General features: G+C 43.4%; 1 protein-coding gene across 1 annotated transcript in view; it reads right to left on the reverse strand.

Moving 5' to 3' along the window:
* Positions 1-4,974: 4,974 nt before the first annotated feature.
* The window catches only part of klhl6 (kelch-like family member 6), a 46,942-nt gene continuing 37,083 nt past the window's right edge, over positions 4,975-14,833 (reverse strand). The window contains exon 7 of the mRNA XM_043701841.1: positions 4,975-5,742. Coding sequence (XP_043557776.1) covers positions 5,441-5,742 — 302 coding nt within the window. The 3' untranslated portion in view covers positions 4,975-5,440. The remainder of the gene's footprint in view (positions 5,743-14,833) is intronic.

The raw sequence follows: 14,833 nt of genomic DNA on the forward strand, positions 1-14,833 counted from the left end.
TGTATATGGAGGTTGGTGGGGTGGTAGGTGAGGACCAGTGGGTTCTGTCCTAGTGGCGATTGGAGGGACAGGGCTCAAGGACGGAGGAGCGGGAAGTGGAGGAGATGCAGTGGAGAGCATCGTCGATCACGTCTGGGGGGAAATTGCGGTCTTTGAAGAAGGAGGCCATCTGGGTTGTATGGTATTGGAACTGGTCCTCCTGGGAGCAGATGCGGCGGAGACGAAGGAATTGGGAATATGGGATGGCGATTTTAGAGGGGGCAGGGTGAGAGGAGGTGTAGTCTAGGTAGCTGTGGGAGTCGGTCAGTTTATAGTAAATGTCCGTGTTAATTCGGTCGCCCGAGATAGAAATGGAAAGGGTCGAATGGCCTATTTCTGCCTAGTGGCCTTATTGTCTCAATAACATGCTAATCCTCCATTTTCTGTTTGCCAAGTACAGGACAAGATTCCCATTTATGTTAAAAATCACACAACACCAGGTTATAGTCCAACAGGTTTAATTGGAAGCACAATAGCTTTTGGAACGTCACTCCTTCATCAGGTGATAGTGGAGGGCTCAATCCTTACACACAGAATTTATAGCAACAATTTACAGTGTGATGTAACTGAAATTATACATTGAAAAATTGATTGTCTGTTAAGCCTTTCATCTGTTAGAATACAGTGATAGTTTCACTTCTTTCATGTGTAAATCACAAAATCTTTTTTTATAAAAAGTTGTATTTTTGGGTTAGCTGTTAACAATAGTGACAGCTAGACAATATGTTGAAGGTGTGGGCCCCCTGTGTTCTCTGTCTATGCCATGATGTTTAGATTGATTCTAATGTAAAAAGTGAGAAAATGGAGTTTTACATAAATTCATACAGCTTTTGAGCTCAGAGTTCTACATGAATGCATGCAGTTTTTGAGCAAAGTACAATGTAACCCTGAAAGTACAAATTCATCCCACAAAATATATGTGTGCATGTGGGTCTTTGTCTGTCTGTGTGTGTGTGTTTTTCTGGGTTGGGGGTTGTGAGTTTGAGAAAGTGTATGTGTGTGTGTGTAGTGAGTGCAGAGCATCTTAAGTCTGTGAGGGTAGTATTACACATGGGGACACCTCCCACCTTGTACATGGAGTTTTTGAGCAAAGTACAATGTAACCCTGCAAGTACAAATTCATCCCACAAAATATATGTGTGCATGTGGGTCTTTGTCTGTGTGTGTGTGTGTTTTTCTGGGTTGGGGGTTGTGAGTGTGAGAAAGTGTATGTATGTGTGTGTAGTGAGTGCAGAGCATCTTAAGTCTGTGAGGATAGTATTACACATGGGGACACCTCCCACCTTGTACATGGCAGGTACTCATGTAACTCAGCCAATGTTGTCTATCTTATACGTTGCAGGCAAGGATGCCCGGAGGCATGGTACATTAGGGAAACCGAGCAAAGGCTACGACAACGGATGAATGGGCACCGCACAACAATCAACAGACAGGAGTGTTCCCTCCTAGTTGGGGAACACTTCAGTGGTTCAGGATATTCAGTCTCAGACCTTTGGGTGACCATCCTCCAAGGTGGACTTCGGGAACCCCCTCACAGACTTAAGACTTAAGACACCCCCTCACTACACACACACATACACTTTCTCACACTCACAACCCCCAACCCAGACAGGCACACACACAGAGACAAAGACCCACATGCATACATATATTTTGTGGGATGAATTTGTACTTGCAGGGTTACATTGTACTTTGCTCAAAAACTGCATGCATTCATGTAGAACTCTGAGCTCAAAAAACTGCATGAATTCATGTAAAACTCCGTTTTCTCACTTTTTACATTAGAATCAATCTAAACATCATGGCATAGACAGAGAACACAGGGGGCCCACACCGTCAACATATTGTCTAGCTGTCACTATTGTTAACAGCTAACCTGAGAATGCAACTTCTTTTATAAAAAGGTTTTGTGATTTACACATGAAAGAAGTGAAACTATCACTGTATTCTAACAGATGAAAGGCTTAACAGACAATCAATTTTTCAATTCACACTGTAAATTTTTGCTATAAATTCTGTGTGTTAGGATTGAACCCTCCACTACCACCTGATGAAGGAGCGACGGTCCAAAAGCTAGTGTGCTTCCAATTAAACCTGTTGGACTATAACCTGGTGTTGTGTGATTTTTAACTTTGTACACCCCAGTCCAACACCGGCATCTCCAAATCATCACATTTATGTTCATAGTGTCAGACAGCACAGAAGCAAACCCAACCAGCCCATGCCAACCATATTCCCAAACTCAACTAGTCCCACCTGCCCATATCCCTCCAAACCCTTCTGATCCACAAACTTATCCAAATATCTTTTAAATGGTTGTGAGGGTATCTGCATCTGTTACTTCCTCTGGCAGTTCGTTCCACACACCTACTGTTGCCTTTCATGTCCTTTTTAAATCTTTCTTCTCTTGCCTTAAAAATATGCCCCTTAAGTTTAAACTCCCCCACCCTTGGCAAAAGACTTTTGCTATTCACCTTATTTATGCTCCTCGTGATTTTATAAACCTTTATAATGTCATCCCTGAGCCTCCTATGCTCCAGCGAAAGAAGTTCCAGTCTGTCCAATTTCTCTTTATATCTGAAACCCGATCTCCTTGAAGTGTTGGGAGGGGGTCCACCAGCCCCACTCTCCACTCACCAGGAGAATGTTAATTGTAGATGTTAATAGCCAAAAGTATGCCTGTCAGCTGGCCTTCTATTTCCAACACGCTGTTTATATGTAGGTGGTACCTAATGTGTTTCACGATGATTTTGCCGAGGGGAATCATGTGATGAGAATAAGAAAATGCCATTTCACGGAAACAGGCCCTTTGGTCCAACCAGTCTATGCTGACCATAATCCCAAACTAAACTAGTCCCACCTAATTGTGCTAGGCCCATATCCATCCAAACATTTCCTTTTCATGTACTTATTTAAATGTATTTTAACTAGAGCCGCACCTGCCACTCTCGAACCACTCTCCGTGTAAAAAAATTGCCCCCCATGTCTTTTTAAAATCTTCCTCCTCTCACCTTAAAAATATATCACCTAGTCTTGAAATCCCCCACCCTCAGGAAAAGACACCTGCCATTCACCTCATCCATACCCTTGATGATTTTATAAACCTCTATAAGGTCACCACTCAACCTCCTATGCTCCAGTGAAAAACGTCCCAGCCTATTCAGTCCTTCCTTATAACTAAAACCCTCCATTCCCGGCAACATCCTGGTAAATCTCTTCTGAACTTGTGAGGAAGGGTTTTGACAGACTGGACATGCATCAGTTGGAGTCTAGATTTGATTGAAATATATATGATCCTGAGGGAACTTGACAGAGTGGATGCTGGAAAGATGTTTCCTCTTGTAGCACCGGGGAACACAGTTTTAAAATAGGGGCCTATCATTTGAGATGGTAATGACGAAAAATAATTCCTGTCAGGTTTTGGCAACCTTTGGAACTGTTTTTCCGAGAAGGAAGCAGTGTTATCGAATATATCTAAAGGAGAGATAGTAGATTCTTGGTGAACCAGGGAAGGAGAGGGTATCAGCGGTATGAAGCTCAGTGGAGGTGAGACCATAGTCAGAGCACCCATGATCTTATCAAATGGTGAAGCAAGCTTGAGGGGCTGAATGGCCTACTCTTGTTCTTAACTCTTTGGTTCATGTGTTTTTGCATATGTCATCAGATGAAGACACAGCCACCTCCTCAAAGGTAGGCAAGTTGTTTTCTTTATAAATACCTTTAAAAACTTTGAGCACGTTTTAAAACTTTTACAAACTTTGAAATACTTTTAAACACCATGAATACTTTGCAAAACTTTTTTAAAATTTTCACAAACGTTGATCTCTCCCGGAACTTTCCAGATGAACCCGTAATTCTTCTCTGGTAACTGCTCATTTACCAGCCCAGTTAGATTGCCTTTGAAACTTCATTAAAGTATAATGTTTTATATCTCTTGAGATGCTTGCACGCTTTAATTTTAATTCTATTCACTGCCCACGGTTTTTTAAATCTAAACTTCAGCCCAGCTGAAGTGGTTCTCCCAGGAAGCTTATCATGTCTCCCTCCTTCCTTCTCCCAGCCTCTCATCCTTTTTCCCCATGGTTGGGCTGCAATGGACCGATGAAAAGGACCAACAGCATGTGGGTCACTTTGGGCATCAAGTGCCATGAATTGGGACAAGCGGGCACAAGCAGTGGAAATGGCTGTTGCTGTTAGACCAGGGCTGAGGCTGATCAAGAATCTAACGAAAAGATACGACTTCATCCCTTGCACCCAGACTCAACCCCACAAAGCATAACCTGTGAGATAAACTCCAGCTGGGGTTTACAAGAACAGAGTCTGCGGTGCACAAGTAAGTCAGAACTCAAATTCACATGGAACCACATTGGTAATGTGTTATTTAAAAGAATCTGAAGTCCAATTAATCATAAATTTAAAAACAAAAGTTTGGCAAATGGAACTGGAGGGAACATGTCACTGAGATATGTAACGTGTTAGAGGGTGTTATAGTATCTAACATATGGCTAATCTGTTCATCATCAAGTTTTACACCTGCTTATTTAAATAGCATTAAATATCCAGTGTTATTTGTGGGCAATCAGCCTAAATTCATGCAGTATAGGTCCATGACACTTTCCAAAATAACTCAGCAGGGCCATCACCAGATGCTCTAGAGGAGCTACTGAGTTTGTACTCTCCCTTTTTCACTCTTAATAGCTTCACTCTACTTAGCGTCACATTATATTTGACCCGTACCTTTTAGTCTAATTATTTCCTCACCTTGGTTCCTTAATACCTTGAGGAGAAAGTGAGGTCTGCAGATGCTGGAGATCAGAGCTGAAAAAGTGTTGCTGGAAAAGCGCAGCAGGTCAGGCAGCATCCAGGGAACAGGAGAATCGACGTTTCGGGCATAACCCGAAACATCGATTCTCCTGTTCCCTGGATGCTGCCTGACCTGCTGCGCTTTTCCAGCAACACATTTTCAGCTCCTTAATACCTTGCCTACCAACTTAGTCTATCCAACCTATCCCCATAATTTATCTCTTTTAGTCAGTGTTGACCTTCTCAATATCTCTCTGCTCCTCACATATTGACTCTACATCCCACTGTTTCCAAAGTGTTTCCATTACATCATATTGTTTATCCAATGTGCATTTTCTAGATCTAGTGTGTAGCTGCTTTCCAAACCAAAAATCTGCAAAGAATCTTTTCAAATTCCCAAATATTTTGACAAGACAGTGTTTGTCCCACAGAGTTCCATTGCAAAAATGGTGGTCATTTCCCCAGTAATGTCCAAAGAGAATGGACCATCAGGACAGGAAATTGGTTCTTAGAATGCATCCAAATGGTGGGGTAGAAATTCAGGACAGTGTGGATTTTTGGAAATCCTTGAGTCAGGAATTGAGTAGGTTTCCTGCTGTCATACGGAGACGGCTCCAGGAACGATGCGGCGAATGTGTGTGTAGGACTTCCGAACAGTGACACTACCATGGTGCGAGACCCCACGGGGCAAGACACACTCCTCCGTCAGCTTCTGCTTCTCTGTGTCCCAGCACAACACAGTGGCAATCACCTCATTCTTCTCGTCACGCCCTCCGGTAATGAAGAGCTTGTTGTTGCACGCCGCAATCCCACAGCTGGCACGTTCATGGCCAAACTGGGTGACCAGGCTCCACAGGTCTTCCATAGGGTCGTAGCAGTAGAGAGCCTTCATTGCGCCACCTTGAGAAAGAAAAAGAGAGAGAGAGAGAGCAATTAAGAGCAGCATATTAGAGATGACCAAGGCTGAGCTTCTGAAAACTGAGGAAGGAGACTTGCTCCACAGATACTCCAGCTCAGTATTCAATAATGACAGTGCAATGAAAACTGAAGGGAGATCAAAGGTGCCCCCTCATGTACCACTTATCCCATCCATGATTACACCAATAACTCAGCTCATTCTCCAACTACAACCCCTCATCTTCTGACCACACCTCACCTTCACCTACCCAGTTCACCATATCTCTCACCCCCACCTACCCAATTCACCATATCCCTCACCCTCACCTACCCAGTTCACCATATCTCTCACCCTCGCCTACCCAGTTCACAATGTTCCCTCACCCTCACCTACCCAGTTCACCATATCTCTCGCCTTCCCCTACCCAGTTCACCATGTTCCTTCACCCTCACCTACTTCACTGTATTCCCCCACTCTCACCTACCCACTTCACTGTATCCCTCACCTTCACCTACCCAATTCATCATAATCCTGATCCCCTTTTCTCACCAGAACCACATTAAACCCTGACTTGACTCTATCCACACTGTCCATTTCAGCGACCTTCCAGGGTGACTTATTTATTAACATGATTGCCCCTTTTTGCTCTCTTCTGTCCTTTTGAAATTAGAAGTTACACTCCTGCCATTCAAAGTCGCCTTGTGAAAACAGTTCATACCGTCAGCTGTTTTGGAGCCTGTTTCGGGTTTACTAACCGATCCATCTGACAGTCACAAAGGAGTGAAACTGAGCCCATGAGATCGTTAAGAAGAAGATTCTTCAGGGATGAGAGATTGTCCAGAGGATGGCGCTATTGTTCACACTAAACTGAGGTCCCATAACAAAGGCCAACTTTTCCAGCACTCATGGCTAAAACTGCCATTTTCACAACTGCCAAGTTCGGAAACATAGAAAAGCTGACATACAGCTTCAGAAAAATCTGATACAGCCCAAAAGGTCTGGCAGAAGGAAATGCAGGCAACTTATTAAGACCAACACAGGCTGAATTTTTCCAGCCCCCTGGCAACAAAGAGTGAGACAAGACACCTTATACAATGGGGCCAGAAGGCACTGGAGCAAGTGAGGAGCCCAATGTCTCCTCCTCCCTTACTCCCACCACCCCACCACGGTATGAAATTCTGAAGTAAAGGGCCAGAGGTGGGTGGACAACCTACAGCCACCAAATCCCCCAGTACCATTTTACCATGGACAGGATGGGCTCTTATCAGATGGGAACACCACTAAGTAAGACTGGAAACCTTCCAAGTGGTATCCAGAGGATGGGGTGGGCAATACTGAGCTTCCTTAAAGGCTACTCCATTGCTCATGGAGGGAAGACCGAGTTCCTCCAACCCCACCTCCTCTGAGTGACGGTGGCTATCTCTGGGGCTCCTTTCGATTTTGATGGAATTTTAGACTGCCTTAATTGGATTATCCTTAAACTGTCTAAATGTAGGAGAGTATAAGTCAGGTTCATGAAGCCTGCCTTCACAATATCATCCTAGGATCTGGTATCTTCCAGTGGGTTCCCATCAAGTACTTTCCAAGGCTAAGATATTTATCTCAAGATGAGACATCCAGATCTGGACCCAGTACTTCAGATGAAGTCAGATCATGGCTCCATGCAACAGAAGCATCATTTCACTCCATAAACACAGAAAGTTAACACACTGGGGCAGCAGTTAATCAGGAAAGCTAATGGAATGTTGGCCCTTATTTCAAGGGGGTTGGTGTATAAGAGTAGGGAAGTCTTTCTGCAACTGTACAAGGTGCTTGTGAGACCACATCTGGATTCCTGAGAAACGTTTTGTTCTCCTTATTTAAGAAAAGATATTATTCAATTGTAGGCAGTTCACAGAAGGTTCGTTAGGATGATCCCTAATATGGAAGGATTGGCTTATGAAAAAACATGAAATGGATTTAGACTCTAATCATTGGAGTTTAGAAGAATAAGAGGTGATCTCATTGAACTATATCAGATGTTTGTAAGGACTTTGACAGGGTAAATGCTGAGAAGATGTTTCCCCTCATGGGACAGTTTAGGACAAGAGAGCTAAGTGTCAGAACAAAAGGACACCAAATCTAAGACTGAGATGATCAGAAATTTCTTCTCCCAGAGGGTTGAGAGTCTTCAGAACCTACTTGCCACAGAGAGCTGTGCGGGCAGATTGCAGATTTAAGACTGAGATAGATAGATTCTTGATCATTAAAGAAACCAAAGATTATGAGGAAAGGGTGTCAAAGTGGATGTGAGGACTGGCAGATCAGCTGTGATCCTACTGAATGGCAGAGCAGGCTCGAGGAGTCAAACGCCCTACTCCTGTTCCTATTTGTTCTGGTTCTACAAGTCTTTGCATTCCAGCTCCCTTGAGACAAGGATCACCATCAGAACCGTAGAAAAGGTATGGCACAGAATGGGACCATTCAGTCCATTGTGTCTGGGTTTGTTCCAGTGGGTTGTACTTTAACATGCACATTCTCTTCCACCTTCACAGTGTATCTTACCTCTCGGAAAATATTCCTGATAACATTTGTTTTTACTGGAGCCAGAAGGGCATAGCGTCATGCTTTCTCACATTGAACACCATCTGCCCAGTTCTGTCCACATCTCAAACCTGCTTCTTTCACTTTGCAACCTTTTGCTTCCAATTCCCTCTGTGGCCTGGACCTACTCATAGGCACATTGGCAGGTAGCAGACCCACAGGGAGCTGCTCTCATCTGTCACTCGTCTCATTTTGCGTACAGCAATCTGAAAAATGTATACTATAGAGCTTGGAAACCTTAAGCATGTTTAACCTTGCTTGCAATAGTCAATTAAAATATATTTCACCAAATGGGTGTTCTGTTTGAGATATTGAATTAAATTATAAGGAATTCTGTTCACTGGAGAAGTAACATATTGACAATTAATATTCCACACTTTGCTCAGGACAGAGGCAATTTTATCACAGAATATAATATCAAAGTTTCTGAGAAATGCTTACTTTACTGTTTATCAACTGCCCTTGTAGTTTTTACCAGGTTAGAGATTTAATCTCTAATCTGCATGCCTCAAGCTATCTCTATTTTCATAATCACAGTCAGTCAAATGTGATAAGAATGATGCTCCCCTTAACAAATATGAAATTCCTTATGTCAGTTCCACATCTGATACATGCAGATACAAATATCAGCAGAAGAACAGTCTGAAACCATTGTGTTGAGTAATGCCTTAAAGCCTCTTGTATTTTGACATGGATTGTATGGGTTGTGATTTTACTTGTTATTTTGGTTAACAAGTACTTATCTACAACCGCAAGAAGTAGGACCCTTATTTGTTGAATTTGTCTGTCATTTAATCCGTAAGGGGCACATCTTATGAAGTACAGCATTGTTTGTGTCTCTCTCCACAAGAGCAGGAATGGTTTGCGCTGCGGTGCCAGGGGTGGGTCTTAGTGGCGTGGGACCTGTGTTGTCTGCAATCTCTTTCACAAGAACCAGTCTCACTATGGGTCACCCTTGTCAAATGGGGTTCATCACAAGGAACTTGTTAGCAGCACCCTGCATTTTCCACTGTTTGATTCAAAGGGTGTGGTTATCAACACATTGCCCAGCTACGAGTCTCTATGAGCAGGAGGTAGAGAGGCCGCCGTGAGGTCTTTTCTACCACAGGCTTCAGGGTGGAATAATGAAGGCAGTGGGGTCCCCGTAGCCAAAGTCTGTCCTGAATAAATGTCAAACGCACAACAGGGTGGAGGCCACTAATTTCTGCCCAAGATTGGAAAAGTTTCCTGAGTTTGAGAATGAGTTTGCCATCAACAACTTGCATTGAAATTACACCTTTAACGTACTGTCACAGAAGATTAATAAGACAGAAAGTTGACACCAAGCAGGGAACAAAGACCCAAAGTAATGCATAGTCACAGTGATAGAGAAGTATGTTTTAAGTAGCATCTTAAGGGAGAAGGAATAGACAAAGAGGTTTGGGGATCCATCAGCGGACAGCCAAGTTTAAAACCAAGAACATTGGAAGCACATCTGCCAATGGTAAGTTAAGGATGCGAGGATGAAAAAGGCCAGAGTTGGAGGACTATAGAGATCATAACGTTTGAAAACCACTTGAGATAGGACAATCCTTAGTCAGATGATTGTGCATCTTAGGAATTCTGAACCTCAGAGTACTGTAAGTGTTCAGCTGTTCGATTTGGCAATGGATAGCTTTCGGGGAGTGAAGGGGTATGGTTATGGGGTGACCCAGCAAAGTTAATGCAGAAATTCAGCCATAATCTCCCTAAACAGTCAAGCAGGTTCAAAGGTCCATGTGGTTTGCTCCTGTGGCTATACCTTCTGGTCTTACCTCGGAGGAGGAGGTCACAGGGAAAGGGTGAGATCGTGGACCAATTTTGAACCTGAGAATGAGATTTTTAAGTTCAAGATGTTGCCAAACAGTTTGCAAGTATAAGTGGTGATGGGTGAATGGACCTTGCAGTGTTAGGATACAGGCAGTAGAGATAGGGATGAAATCAAGCAAATGGAGGGGTAGTGATTGGGAAGTGGGGAGAGGCCAGAGAGAAGAACATTGCTTGAGCAATGCAGAGATAGGTTGGAATTATCAATCATTGGCTGATAAAATAAGCCTATGGTTGGCAAATGTGGCTTTCGAGTGTAATGCTGGTGAGAGGTGATGGGAATTTCTGCATTACTAAAGGGCCACAACAGCCACTGAGGCAGAGAGGAGAAGTGAAAGTGATTGATCAAACAATAATACGCAGAAGAAATGTGATGAGACAATAATAAGGTCACCGCAAGACAGATGTCTAAAAGTATTAGTCAACTCCGGCCTTAAGGCAAGATATTCTGCAATGGAAACTGTAGAAATTAGGAAGTGACAGATCAAAATGGCCAGAAAACAATGAGGAAGCAGAGCAGTGTGACACATTCATCTTGCAATAAATGTCAAAGAGGCCTAAGTACAACTTGAAACTTTCAAACTTTTCCTCTGTTTGTTATTTATTCATTCATTCACAGGATGTGGGTGTTGCTGTTTGGGCCAGCAATTGTTTCCCACTCCTAACTGACCTGTAGGAGGTGCTGCTCGGCCACACTCTTGAATTTCTATAATTTCTTTGCTGTTGGTGGTCCCACAATGCCCTTGGGGAAGGAATTCCATGATTTTGACCCAGTGACACTGAAGGAATGCCAAATATTTCCAAGTCAGGATGGTGAGTGGCTTGGAGGAGAACTTATAGGAGTGGTGTTCCCAATATTTGCTGCTCTTGTCCCTCTAGATGGTAATAGAACATAGAACAGTACAGCACACGAATGGGCCCTTTAGCCCATGATGTTGTGCTGAACATGATGCCAAATGAAACAAATCCCTTCTGCCTGCCCTTGGTCCATACCGCTCCATTCTTTGCACATTCACATGCTTATCTAAAAATCCCTTAAACACCCCTATCGTATCTGCCTCCACTACTTCCCTTGGCAGCACATTCAAGGCACTTACCACTCTCTGTGTAAAACACTTGCCCTCACATCTCCATTGTCTCCCTCTCATCTTAAATGCCTACCCTCTAGTATTAGATATTTCAATTCTGGGCAAACGATTCTGACCGTCAACCCTACCTATGCATTTCATAATTTTTTAGACTTCTATCAAGTCTCCCCTCAGCCTTTGCTACTCCAGAAAAAACAACCTGAGTTTTTCTAGCCTCTCCTTATGGTTCACAGCTTCTAATCCAGGCAGCATCCTGGTAAACCTCTTCTGCACTCTCTCCAAAGCCTCCACATCCTTCCTGTAATGTGGCAAGCAGAATTGAATGCAACACTTTTAAGTGTGGCCTAACCAAAGTCTTATAATACTGCAACATGACATCCTGACTCTTGCATTTAATTCCCCAACCAATAAAGGCAAGCATACCATACACTTTCTTTACTACCCTATCTACTTGAGTGGCCACTTTCAGGGATCTATGGGCTTGAACCCCAAGATCCCTCTGCATATCAATGCTGTTCGAGGTCCTGCCATTAACTGTATACTTTTCCTTAACATTTGATTTCCCAAAGTGCAAAACCTCACCTTTATCCAGATTGAACTCCATCTGCAATTTCTCAGCCTATACCTGCAACTGATCTATATCCCTTTGTATCCTTTGACAATGCTATCCACAATTCCACCATTTTTTATATCCTCAGCAAACTTACTAAGCCATCCATCGACATTTTCATCCAAGTCATTTATATGTATCACAAACTGCAGAGGTCCTAGTATGGATCTTGTGTTTGGAAGGTGCTGCCTAAGGAGCCTTGATGAATTTCTGCAGTGCATCTTTTAGATTGTACACTTTGCTGCTACTGAGCATTGATAATGCAAAGAATGAATGTTAAAGGTGGTAAAGGGGATGCCATTCATGCAAGCTTCTTTTTCCCGAATGGTGTTTAGCTTCTTGAGTATGATTGGAGCTGCAATCATGCAGGAGTATTCCACACACCCTGACTTGCATTTCACAAATGGTGGACAGATGTTAGGGTGTGAGAAGGGGCAGAATTTCCAGACTCTTGCAGCTCCAGTATTTACATGGCTGATCATGGCAAATCCAATATATTGATAGTGGGGAAATTCAGTGATGGTGATGCCATTGAATGTCAAGGGGCAATGGTTAGATTTTCTCTTGTTGAAGATGGTCAGTCCTAGCAGGTGCTTGCAGTGAACATTACTTGCCAACTATCAGACCAAGTCTGGATGACATCCAGATCTTGCTGCACATGGACAACATTGATAGCTTCAATATCTGAGGAGTTGGGAATCATGCTGAATATTGTGCAATGAACAAAGTATACCCAACACTTCTGACCTTATGGAAGGTAGATTATTGATGATGATGTTTGGGCCTAGTATACTCCCCTGAGGAACACCTGCAGAGATGTCCTGGAGCTGATATCTTTGACATCCAACAACCTCAATTAGTGATGCTGATCCCTGCATGCCTGTCTGCCCCATTTATTGAACCCAGGGTTGATCCCAGGTTGATGGTAATGGTAGAGTGGGGGATATGCCACCTTGTGGCTGAATTATATTCTGTTACTGCCAATGACCCACAGCACCTCATGGATGCCCAGTTCTGAGTTGCCAGATTTGTTCAAAGTCAATTGCGTTGAGCACAGGGGTAGTGCCACACAACACGATCCTCAATGTGAAGATGGGACTTCATTTCCACAAAGACTGTGCATTGTTCATTCCCACAATTACTGTCATGGACAGATGAATCTTCAACAGGCAAATCAGTGAAGTCAAGGTCATGCTGGCTTTTCCTTCTTGTGGATTCTCTTACCACTTGCCACAGACCCAGTCCAGCAGTTATGTACTTGAGGGACTCAGTCATTTTTTTTAAGTAGAGGAGCTACTGAGCCACTGTGGGGGAGTCCAGATCTCGAGGACATAGGTTTCGAGTGAGCGGGGAAATGATATAAAAGAGACCTAAGGGGCAACTTTTTCACACAGAGGGTGATGCGTGTATGGAATGAGCTACCAGAGCTAGTGGTGGAGGTTGGTACAATTACAACATTTAAAAAGCATCTGGATGGGCATATGAATAGGAAGAGTTTAAAGGGATGTGCCAGGTGTTGGCAAATGGGACTAGATTAGGTTAGGATATCTGGTCGGCATGAACGAGTTGGACCGAAAGGTCTGTTTCTGTGCTGTCCGTCTCTATGACTCTATGACTCTAAATGGCTCACTCAGAACACATTCTGTAATCTTTCCACCACAAATGCTTCTCCCAATTGATATTCAACATGGGAAACAGATTCATCAGCTTACAGGGGCTGTGGGGGTGGGAGTGGGGGAGATGGAACTGTAGGTGGTAATCAGCAGGTGGATTTCTTCCTATGTTTGACCTGATCTATGAAACATCATAGGATCTGAAATCAATTCTAAATACATCCCTGGGCATTTTATAGCTTTGTTGCAACTGGAAATCACTATGCCGCCAACTTCACCAAGTCTGTCCTACTGGTGAGACAGGATATATCCCAAGAATGGCAATGATACTGTCTGGGATACAGAGTCATAGAGTTGTACAGCAAGGAAACAGATCCTTCGGTCCAACTTGTCTGTTTTGAATAGATATCTTAAATTGATCTAGTCCCATTTGCTAGCATTTAGCCCATACCCCTCAAAACGCTTCCTATTCAATATACCCACTCAGATATTTTTTCCATGCTGTAATTGTACCAGCCTCCACCACTTCTTGTGGCAACTCATTCCAAACACGCACCACCTTCTGCATGAAAATGTTATCCCTTAGGTCCCCTTTAAATCTCTCCCCTCTCACATTAAACCTATGCCCTCTAGTTTTGGAATCCCCTACCCTGGGAAAAGGACAGCGGCTATTCACCCTATCCATGCCCCTCATGATTTTATAAACCTCAATAAGGTCATCCCTCAGACTCCAACATTCCAAGGAAAACAGCCCCAGCCTGTTCAGCCTCTCCCTGTAGTTCAAACCTTCCAACCCCGGCAATATTCTTGTAAATCTTAAATGTAGTCATGCTCACGGAATCATATCTTACAGACAATGTCAAGCTGATTGTTGTTTGACTGTTTAATACAAGAGCTGCCACAAATTTGGCCCCTAGATGTTAATTCTGAGGGTGTTAAATGGTCAACAGGGCATTTAAGAAGGAAATCTGCTGTCCTTACCTGGCCTGGTCCACATGAGACTCCAGACCGCCATCAAGTGTGATGGACTATAACCACCTTCTGAAATGGACCGCTCAGTGAAGAAGCATGACAAAAACAGGACTTGCCAGCAATGCCCATATCCCATGTAGGGATAATAAAAAACATACTGAGCATAATGTATCCACAACATAGAACATAGAAAAGTGCAGCACAGAACAGGCCCTTCGGCCCACCATGTTGTGCTGAGGATTAATCCTAATCTAAAATAAAATAACCCATGCACCTCTTAATTAACTGCTGTCCATGTGCATGTTCAACAGTCGCTTAAATGTCCCTAATGACTCTGCTTCCACCACCACCACTGGCAACGCATTCCCTGCATTCACAACTC

Source organism: Chiloscyllium plagiosum, chromosome 13 (genome assembly GCF_004010195.1).
Source record: "Chiloscyllium plagiosum isolate BGI_BamShark_2017 chromosome 13, ASM401019v2, whole genome shotgun sequence".
Classification (NCBI taxonomy): domain Eukaryota; kingdom Metazoa; phylum Chordata; class Chondrichthyes; order Orectolobiformes; family Hemiscylliidae; genus Chiloscyllium; species Chiloscyllium plagiosum.